The sequence below is a fragment of the Emys orbicularis genome, chromosome 20, assembly GCF_028017835.1.
Source record: "Emys orbicularis isolate rEmyOrb1 chromosome 20, rEmyOrb1.hap1, whole genome shotgun sequence".
Lineage (NCBI taxonomy): Eukaryota > Metazoa > Chordata > Testudines > Emydidae > Emys > Emys orbicularis.
Window position 1 is genome coordinate 2,437,978 of NC_088702.1, and position 11,492 is coordinate 2,449,469.

At 41.9% G+C, this 11,492-nt stretch overlaps 2 protein-coding genes across 2 annotated transcripts; both read left to right on the forward strand.

Moving 5' to 3' along the window:
- The first annotated feature begins 4,062 nt into the window (after window positions 1-4,062).
- LOC135892631 (scale keratin-like) lies at window positions 4,063-4,569 on the forward strand. Its single transcript, XM_065420428.1, has one exon. The coding sequence runs from the start codon at window positions 4,063-4,065 to the stop codon at window positions 4,567-4,569; it is 507 nt and encodes a 168-aa protein (XP_065276500.1).
- Window positions 4,570-10,400: 5,831 nt separating this feature from the next.
- LOC135892767 (scale keratin-like) lies at window positions 10,401-10,907 on the forward strand. The gene has a single exon (XM_065420562.1). It carries the CDS (start codon window positions 10,401-10,403, stop codon window positions 10,905-10,907), a length of 507 nt encoding a protein of 168 aa, XP_065276634.1.
- The last annotated feature ends 585 nt before the right edge of the window (window positions 10,908-11,492 follow it).

The window sequence follows — 11,492 nt, forward strand, 5'->3', positions numbered from 1 at the left end:
GCTATTAGAAGTAAGTTAAAGTAATCCCCTTGTGATTGTTTGTCATAATGTGTTCATAATGCAGCATACACTCTGAGTTTATATACTGAGCTGCACAATGGGGCCCTGAAACACAGCTGCTATCCTGGAGATATTAGAGTTCAAATTATAACTAACGAGACTATTAGTAATTAGGTGTTCCTGAGTTCCAGTTCCAGGCTTTCCACTGGAGTGGCCTTGGGCAACTGAATTAGGCTGAAAGCATCAGTGATCACTTTCTTAGATAATAAGATAATAATGACCTGTTTCATATGGGTGTTGTGAGAATTACTAAACTCATAAAGAAGCGTAAGGATAAATTGTTAAGAAATAGCTCGGTAGACGTTTTGTTAGTGTCTGAAGCTGTAAATGGAAGGATTGGGAGCTAAAGGGGAGGGAGACCAGGAAGCAGGGGTATTCTCAATGGAGAGTCTTTCTGTGCCACCTACATCTCAATTCCAGAGAGCTGGGAGATATATATCCCTCCCATCACCCCACCTCAAATACTGAATATATGTGCCACCCTTCAAAAACTACAGACAGTAGAACCTCAGAGCTGTAACCACCTTGGGCATGGAGGTTGTTCGTAACGCTGAACAAAACATGAGGGTGGTTCTTTTAAAAGTTTACCACTGAACATTGACTTAATACAGCTTTGAAACTTTACTCTACAGAAGAAAAATGCTGCTTTTAACCATCTTAATTTAAATGTAACAAGCACAGAACAGTTGTCAAATCTTTTTGTTAAACTTTCCCTTCACTTTTTTGGTAGTTATGTTTAACACGGTGCTGTATTTGCTTTTTCTTGTTGTTGTTGCCTCTGCTGCTGCCTGATTGCATACTTCTGGTTCCAAATGAGGTGTGTGGTTGACTGGTCAGTTGGTAACTCCAGTGTTCATAACCCTGAGGTTCTACTGTATGTTACAAAATTATGATGCATTATATTGGCACATACGCAACACAAAGAAAACCAGATAGTGAGATCAACATCAGAACCGTATAGATTCAGCAGATATGTGCCCATTCAATCTGCTGAGGATAAAAACAATTGCTTGCCCTAAATGTTGCCCACCAGCACATGGCTGCTTCGAGCCAAAGTTTCAGGTCAAGCCAAATTGTGTTTGGGTTTCCACACATTCCAACATTTCTACATTAAAAAGAAAGACTAAATCGCTATTTGCTCCTTCTCAGGCTGAAGCAAAGGGGTAGAGACGTGGGCAGCTATCTCCCAGCCAATCAGAGGGCTCCTTAGAGCCAGAGGCGATACTCATACCATTACCCAACGCCAAGCTGGCTATAATTGATGGAGAGGAGCAAGAAGCTCCGGGCATCCATCCAGAGAAAACAAATCTAACCTAGCTGGTCAACACCCTGCTGCAGGACAGCATTGGACGGCCAAGGGAGAAAAGACATAGTGTTACATATGGAGAGACTGAAGTTATTGATTTGACCAAGATCACTCAGGAAATCTATAGCTAGAGCCAAGGTCAAGATTTTCAAAAGGGACGAGTGATTTGTGATGCCTCACATTTTGGGTGCTCAACTAGAGATACTTTCTGATATCGCTCAGCACGCACATTCTGAAAAGGGAACTCCATGAATGTTTCCCAAGTTGGGAGCCCAAAACTCAGGCCCTCAATAACACAGGCAGTTTGAGAAATTCATGGTGTCAATGCATAGACTGGATAGATTAAAGGCTTAGATTGGCCCTGCCTCTGGTACAAGACACAGGTCAGGATTCTGTTCTCCTTTACTTTTGCAGAGATCCAGTATAGCTCCTTTGTCCTCTACACAGTAACGCCAAGATTACACCAGTTGAAGATGAGAATTTACTCCTTTGTGTGTTCGTCACTCTGTTTCTGAGAGTGAAATCCCTCGGCAAAGTGGCTGGAAATCGAGGCAGCTTCACCGGGAGCAGAGACCTTTTTATTGAACTCTCCCTCCCATATTACCCTGCTATAAGACTATATTGTACTTTGCTGTCGGATGAGACCTCTGATGGAAATACAGGGCAAATGGTTGGTTCTATTGGTTTTTCACATGGACCTCAGGCCCCAAATACTTACTGAATGTGTTCTGAAATGAAACCAAAGTGCCTTATTCTCCACCACCCTGAAGCTAGTGTTTTCCTTTACAGTACTGCAACGTGGGAGTAAAAATGGTGCCACAGCAGGGCTCGAGAGCTCCATCAAGAGTAAATCCAAAATGGTGGCAGAGGTTCAAGATTGCCTTGTTCTGTAACTTTTGTCATGCTCATGCCAATGCACTTTAGAAAATGAAGGTCATTTGAGGTGCTGTGTGTCAAGCTACATTAAAAGACATTAGACTCCTTTACTGAAGTAACTGCATGGGAGTCCTGAGTGACTTTGTTGTTGTGCTCTTGATATCTGTGGGAGAACAAATGTATTCGGTGTGTTTGTGACAGTGGGCTTCATTTCCATCTGTCATGTGATTCTTCCTGGGCTTTCTTAGCAGCATCGTCCCAGAAGAACATCATTGTCTTCTTCGGTCCTGGATGGAGATGCAGTTCCAAGATTTTAATTCCAAGCTTTAATACAACACTGCACTTTTTCCTTTCACCTACTGCCACTTTTCACTGCAACTCAGGGGAATGAGTGCATTAAGTAGACCTTATGTGCTCTATTGTGATCATCAGCTGAGTTTGTGACTCTAAATCACTGATCACTTGACAGGACTTCACTTCAGACTGGAATGTCTAAGCGCATTAGGCTTAATGTCATTTCTGGGCATAGGTAGAACACAAAGACATATGCACCTATTCAATCCTGCTTCGCATCTACTTTGAAAGCTTAGCAGGTACTGAAGTTTTTAATAGGTCATGTATTGGCTGTGAGTCCCGGAGAGTATTGTAAGCCAGAAGGCCTGATTTGAAGGCCATTGAACTGGTTAGAAAGACATCCATGGATTTCAAAAGCATGTTGGCGCAAACACATGTTTGGGGATAGTTATGGGTAGGTATTCCAAGCATGCAGATTAATGCCTCTGTTCCTCCAAGGAGTTCCAAGGGTAAACTCCGCCTTGCGTTAATTAGATACTAGTCTGGATATAAAGAACTAACTTGGAATCTTGTCCATGACAGCAGATTGTACAAGTGATACATCTCTGAGTCACCCTCATACTCTGAAGTTATTCAAAGCAGAATGAAAGAACTGGAGCTGGATTAATCCCCCATGCTGACACCAAGAAAGTCAGTGGGATAATACCATGAAGATATCAGGCCCATAAAGATTCAAGATGAAAGGGAACCACAAGTAGTAGTATGCATGTCATCCTATGTGGGACAGTGAATTGACTAGTAATCATTAACTATGATCAAAGCTATTACAATAATTAGAGGAGTTGCCCATTCAAGAAAATAATTTTGGGGGTTAATGACAAGGTCTGAGTGTATAAAGGGTGTTTACTATCCTTCCCATTGACTTAGAAGGTGTATAAAAGTGCCTGCAACTCCAGGTTGTTCTATCCACTTCTCTTGACTTCCTCTCCTTGGTGAGCTTGGTAAGTTTCTTTGGCTCCAACTGCCACCAATTGCTGCTTTATTGATAGTTTGAATTTTGAACTAAGTCCTGTGTTGTGTGATTTTACAAGTGTTGGGACAGGAGGTGTCTTTCTTTGCATAGGAGACTTTCTGTAGCTAGTCAGTCGTAGATGTTTGCACATGCTGACTTTACAAATATCTGGTTGGGATTTTCAAATCTACATATGGGATTGGGACCCCTGTTCCCAATAATTATAATTTGGGATTGGACATGGAAATTTGTGAGACAATTATGAAAAATCTCAGCCTTAGATAATAGACTGTATTATTCTGACACTTTATGTGTAAATACACATTGCCAGCTCTTTGGGTGATTTCACTGGAATCACAATGGGTTGCCTGGGCTGATGATCTGACCCTACTGTTTCCATTAAACCATGGAGGTCAGATTTGAAATATAACTATTGAACAGCAGCTCTACCTCACGCATGTTAAGTTTCCTCTGCTCCCTTCTGTGTGTTTCAGGTTTACGACCATCACAAAAAATGTCTTCCTGCAAAGACCTGTCTTGCCGACCCAGCCCGTGTTATCCTGACATATGCCCAGATCCGTGTGTTGTTGCCCGCAATGAGCCTTGTATCACCTCGTGTGCAGATTCAACAGCAGTGGTCTATCCACCACCGGTTTCCGTGCTATTCCCAGGACCAATTCTCTCTACTACCCCTCAACACAGCCTAGTGGGAAGCACCTTACCAGCGCTACCCTATGGAGCTGGGGGCTCATTTGGGGGTGGTGTTTTGGGTGGCTCAATTGGTTATGGTGGTGGATATGGGGGTGCTTTAGAGGGTGGATATGGTTATGGGGGCTTAAGCGGTTATGGAGGCTCATATGGTTATGGGGGCTTAAGCGGTTATGGAGGCTCATATGGTTATGGAGGCTTATGTGGTTATGGTGGTGGATATGGGGGTGGCTATGGTGGCTTATGCGGGTATGGGAGGAGATATGGTAGGAAGTGCTATTCTTCCCGCCGTGGAAGCTGTGGCCCATGTTAAACCCAGAAGAAAGAACCACGGAAGAAGAAACAACCAGGAAATGGAAGAGAAGACAGATTCACCATTCAACTTATGAAAAATCAGAGCCTACAGCTCCACTCAAAATCAGCGGGGGCTATGGGTGTTCATTTCCTATTAATTCAGGGCTCCCTATGGCTTCTTCTTGTTATATGTTACCTTTTCTTTATGGTGTAGTGGTTTTGCAGTTTAGTCTTATGCTCATATTATGCTTTGTCCTTTTTGATGCTGAACAATCTACCACAAGTGACTTAATCTGGTGGAAAATGTGAGATGATTTTCACATTGCGTGGCTGGCTGCAAGACGGCAGAACAGATTGTGTGACTTGCATCACTCTGCAGCTGGTGATTGGTTGTAGCTCTCTTTGTAACCCTGAAAATACAATTTCTGTACTCTGCATTAATTCATTCTGTAAGTGCAAACTCTGATGCTCGTTCCCATTAAACATGATGCTGCATCATATTATCGGCCTTCTGGTTTTCCTTTCCCCTCCATTCTTTCTTTCCAAAGCACTCTGGATTGAATTCCCCCCTGTGCAGATAGTCCACACAAGCTCTATGCACTGTATCAATCCCACTCATGCCCATAAGAAAGAAGAGAATCAGTACATGAATTGGTCAATAACACTGTGTGGGTTCTCTGCACAGGAGGGAATTACTCCCTTGTTACACTGTCTCTAATAGAATGGGAATAAATAAATGACTCTCAAAAAGACTATATTTCCCTCTTCTAAATATTCTATAGAGTCATAGAATTGTTTGAAATATAAGGCAGGAGGAGACCTCGAGAGGTCATATAGTCAATTCCTCTGCACTGAGGTGGGACCAAGTACACCTAGACCATCCCTAACAGGTGTTTATTTAACCTGTTCTTCAAAACCTCCAGTGATGAGGATTCTGCAGTCTCCCTTGAAAGCCTAAAATCAGAGCTTAACTATCATGATAGTTAAAACGTTTATGATGATATATAACATAAATCTCCCTTGTTGCAGATGATCATAGAATCATACGACTGGAAGGGACCTCGAGAGGTATCTAGTCCAGTCCCCTGCACTCATGGCAGGACTAAGTATTATCTAGACCATCTCTGACAGGGGTTTGTCTAATCAGCTCTTAAAAATCTCCAATGATGAAGATTCCAAAACCTCCCTGGGCAATTTAGTCCAGTGCTTAACCACCCTGACAGTTAGGAAGTTTTTCCCAATGTCCAACCTAAACCGCCCTTGCTGCAATTTAAGCCCGTTGCTTCTTGTCCTATCCTCAGTGGTTAAGAAGAACAATTTTTCTCCCTCTTCCTTTTAACAACCTTTTACTTACTTGAAAACTGTTGTCATGTCCCCTCTCAGTCTTCTCTTTTCCAGACTTTTCCTTGTCCTATCTAGTGGATATGGAGAAAAATTGACCAGCATCCTCTCTATGACACTCCAGAACACACATGAAGACTGTTATTAGATCCCCTCCCCCCCTCTCAGTTTTTGGTTTCTCAGGACTAAATTTGCCAAGGTTTCTTTAACTTTTTCTCATAGCTCCAATTTTCTAAACCTTTTATCATTTTTGCAGCTCTCCTCTGGTCTCTCTGCAATTGGTCCACGTCTTTCCTACCTAAGTGTGTCATCTAGAACTGGACACAATGCTCCATCTAAGGCCTAACTGGTGCCAATTAGAGCAGGACAGTTTCTATCCTAATTATAAGACTCTGCACTTTTCTTTATTGAATTTCATCTTGTTGATTTCAGACCAATTCTCCGATTTGTCAAGGTCATTTTGAATTCAAATCCTGCCCTCCAAAATACTTACAACCCCATTCAGCTTGATGTCATTCACAAATTGTATAAGTGTACTCTCCACACCATTACTAAAATCATTAAAGAATATATCGCATAGTACTGGACTCAGGACAGCTTCTTTTGGGTCCCCACTAAATATGTCTCCCACATAGAAAGGAAATTATTGATAACTAATCTTTGAGTCAGGACTTTCAACCAGTTATGCGCCCACTTTTTAGAAATGTCATCTCGAACATGTGGTCGAGGGAAATGTTTCCCTAATTTGTTTAAGAGAATCCCATGTTGGACTGAATCAAAAGCCTTACTATTAACAAGATACACTTGAGTTTCTAAAATAATTACTCTCCATTAATAATGTAATGTCTTTTCCCTAATGTATTATAACCTTTAAGGAAGTATGAGTGCTATTCTTATAAAAAATCGGAAAAGGTTTTTAGTTGAATAATGAATTTCCTCCGATACCTCATTAATACACTCTAAAAACTTGGCTTGTTTTATACCCCACAAAAATCTCGACATCTCCCTTCCTGCGATACATATTCACATTCTGCATTTCAAGTGTTTGAGTTGATGGTTTGAACTCAATGAGGCTTTTCACACAATTCAAGTTAAGCCCTTGTGCAGGTCCCTGAAGGCTTGTGACCCAAGCTGATATAAATAAAAGAAAATTCCACTTTTCTACAATATTTCAGAATCATATTTCAACCTCAAAAAGAACAGGAGTACTTGTGGCACCTTAGAGACTAACAAATTTATTAGAGCATAAGCTTTCGTGGGCTACAACCCACTTCTTCGGATGCATATAGAGTGAAACATATATTGAGGAGATATATATACACACACATACACAGAGCATGAACAGGTGGGAGTTGTCTTACCAACTCTGAGAGGCCAATTAAGTAAGAGAAAAAAAACTTTTGAAGTGATAATCAAGATAGCTCAGTACAGACAGTTTGATAAGAAGCAAGTGTGAAAATACTTACAAGGGGAGATAGATTCAATGTTTGTAATGGCTCAGCCATTCCCAGTCCTTATTTAATCCTGAGTTGATTGTGTCTAGTTTGCATATCAATTCCAGCTCAGCAGTCTCTCGTTGGAGTCTGTTTTTGAAGTTTTTCTGTTTTAAGATAGCCACCCGCAGGTCTGTCATAGAATGGCCAGACAGGTTAAAGTGTTCTCCCACTGGTTTTTGAGTATTATGATTCCTGATGTCAGATTTGTGTCCACTAATTCTTTTGCGTAGAGACTGTCCGGTTTGGCCAATGTACATGGCAGAGGGGCATTGCTGGCACATGATGGCATATATCACATTGGTAGATGTGCAGGTGAACGAGCCCCTGATGGTATGGCTGATGTGATTAGGCCCTATGATGATGTCACTTGAATAGATATGTGGACAGAGTTGGCATCGGGCTTTGTTACAAGGATAGGTTCCTGGGTCAGTGTTTTTGTTCAGTGATGTGTGGTTGCTGGTGAGTATTTGCTTTAGGTTGGGGGGTTGTCTGTAAGCGAGGACAGGTCTGTCTCCCAAGATCTGTGAGAGTAAAGGATCATCTTTCAGGATAGGTTGTAGATCTCTGATGATGCGCTGGAGAGGTTTTAGTTGGGGGCTGAAGGTGACAGCTAGTGGTGTTCTGTTATTTTCTTTGTTGGGCCTGTCTTGTAGGAGGTGACTTCTGGGCACTCGTCTGGCTCTGTCAATCTGTTTTTTCACTTCAGCAGGTGGGTATTGTAGTATTGTAGTGGGTATTTCAACCTCAGATTCCTATCCGCTATTAGAAGTAAGTTAAAGTAATCCCCTTGTTATTGTTTGTCATAATGTGTTCATAATGCAGCATACACTCTGAGTTTATATACTGAGCTGCACAATGGGGCCCTGAAACACAGCTGCTATCCTGGAGATATTAGAGTTCAAATTATAACTAACAAGACTATTAGTAATTAGGTGTTCCTGAGTTCCAGTCCCAGGCTTTCCACTGGAGTGGCCGTGGGCAACTGAATTAGGCTGAAAGCATCAGTGATCACTTTCTTAGATAATAAGATAATAATGACCTGTTTCATATGGGTGTTGTGAGAATTACTAAACTCATAAAGAAGCGTAAGGATAAATTGTTAAGAAATAGCTCGGTAGACGTTTTGTTAGTGTCTGAAGCTGTAAATGGAAGGATTGGGAGCTAAAGGGGAGGGAGACCAGGAAGCAGGGGTATTCTCAATGGAGAGTCTTTCTGTGCCACCTACATCTCAGTTCCAGAGAGCTGGGAGATATATATCCCTCCCATCACCCCACCTCAAATACTGAATATATGTGCCACCCTTCAAAAACTACAGACAGTAGAACCTCAGAGCTGTAACCACCTTGGGCATGGAGGTTGTTCGTAACGCTGAACAAAACATGAGGCTGGTTCTTTTAAAAGTTTACCACTGAACATTGACTTAATACAGCTTTGAAACTTTACTCTACAGAAGAAAAATGCTGCTTTTAACCATCTTAATTTAAATGTAACAAGCACAGAACAGTTTTTAATTCCAAGCTTTAATACAACACTGCACTTTTTCCTTTCACCTACTGCCACTTTTCGCTGCAACTCAGGGGAATGAGTGCATTAAGTAGACCTTATGTGCTCTATTGTGATCATCAGCTGAGTTTGTGACTCTAAATCACTGATCACTTGAGAGGACTTCACTTCAGACTGGAATTTCTAAGCACATTAGGCTTAATGTCATTTCTGGGCATAGGTAGAACACAAAGACATATGTACTTATTCAATCCTGCTTCAGGTCTATTTTGAAAGCTTAGCAGGTACTGGAGTTTTTAATAGGTCATGTATTGGCTGTAAGTCCAGGAGAGTATTGTAAGCCAGAAGGCCTGATTTGAAGGCAATTGAACTGGTTAGAAAGACATCCATGGATTTCAAAAGCATGTTGGCGCAAACACATGTTTGGGGATAGTTATGGGTAGGTATTCCAAGCATGCAGATTAATGCCTCTGTTCCTCCAAGGAGTTCCAAGGGTAAACTCCGCCTTGCGCTAATTAGATACAAGTCTGGATATAAAGTACTAACATGGAATCTTGTCCGTGACAGCAGATTGTACAAGTGATACATCTCTGATTCATCCTCATACTCTGAAGTTATTCAAAGCAGAATGAAAGAACTGCAGCTGGATTGATTCCCGTGTTGACACCAAGAAAGTCAGTGGGATAATACCATGAAGCTAACAGGCCCATAAAGATTCAAGATGAAAGGGAACCACAAGTAGTAGTATGCATGTTATCCTATGTGGGACAGTGAATTGATTAGTAATCATTAACTATGATCAAAGCTATTACAATAATTAGAGGATTTGCCCATTCAAGAAAATAGTTTTGGGGTTAATGACAAGGTCTGAGTGCATAAAGGGTGTTTACTATCCTTCCCATTGACTTAGAAGGTGTATAAAAGTGCCTGCAACTCCAGGTTGTTCTATCCACTGCTCTTGACTTCCTCTCCTTGGTGAGCTTGGTAAGTTTCTTTGGCTCTGATTGCCGCCAATTGCTGCTTTATTGATAGTTTTGAATTTTGAACTAAGTCCTGTGTGGTGTGATTTTACAAGTGTTGGGACAGGAGGCGTCTTTCTTTGCATAGGAGACTTTCTGTAGCTAGTCAGTCGTAGATGTTTGCACATGCTGACTTTACAAATATCTGGTTGGGATTTTCAAACCTACATATGGGATTGGGACCCCTGTTCCCAATAATTATAATTTGGGATTGGACATGGAAATTTGTGAGACAATTATGAAAAATCTCAGCCTTAGATAATAGACTGTATTATTCTGACACTTTATGTGTAAATACACATTGCCAGCTCTTTGGGTGATTTCACTGGAATCACAATGGGTTGCCTGGGCTGATAATCTGACCCTGCTGTTTCCATTAAAACATGGAGGTCAGATTTCAAATATAACTATTGAACAGCCGCTCTCCCTCAAGCATGTTAAGTTTCCTCTGCTCCCTTCTGTGTGTTTCAGGTTTACGACCATCACAAAAAATGTCTTCCTGCAAAGACCTGTCTTGCCGACCCAGCCCGTGTTATCCTGACATATGCCCAGATCCGTGTGTTGTTGCCCGCAATGAGCCTTGTATCACCTCGTGTGCAGATTCAACAGCAGTGGTCTATCCACCACCGGTTTCCGTGCTATTCCCAGGACCAATTCTCTCTACTTGCCCTCAACACAGCCTAGTGGGAATCACCTTACCAGCTCTACCCTATGGAGCTGGGGGCTCATTTGGGGGTGGTGTTTTGGGTGGCCCAATTGGTTATGGTGGTGGATATGGGGGTGCTTTAGAGGGTGGATATGGTTATGGGGGCTTAAGCGGTTATGGAGGCTCATATGGTTATGGGGGCTTAAGCGGTTATGGAGGCTCATATGATTATGGGGGCTTATGTGGTTATGGTGGTGGATATGGGGGTGGCTATGGTGTCTTATGCGGGTATGGGAGGAGATATGGTAGGAAGTGCTATTCTTCCCGCCGTGGAAGCTGTGGCCCATGTTAAACCCAGAAGAAAGAACCACGGAAGAAGAAACAACCAGGAAATGGAAGAGAAGACAGATTCACCATTCAACTTATGAAAAATCAGAGCATACAGCTCCACTCAAATTCAGTGGGGGCTGTGGGTGTTCATTGCCTATATAATCCAGGGCTCTGTATGGCTTCTTCTTGTTATATGTTACCTTTTCTTTATGGTGTAGCGGTTTTACAGTTTAGTCTTATGCTCATATTATGCTTTGTCCTTTTTGATGCTGGACAGTCTACCACAAGTGACTTAATCTGGTGGAAAATGTGAGATGATTTTCACACTGCTTGGCTGGCTGCAAGACGGCAGAACAGATTGTGTGACATGCATCACTCTGCAGCTGGTGATTGGTTGTAGCTCTCTTTGTAACCCTGAAAATACAATTTCTGTACTCTGCATTAATTCATTCTGTAAGTGCAAACTCTGATGCTCGTTCCCATTAAAAATGATGCTGCATCATATTATTGGCCTTCTGGTTTTCCTTTCCCTTGCAGTCTTTCTTTCCAATGCACTCTGGGTGAAATTCTCCCCTGTGCAGATGGCCTGTACCAACCCTATGCACTA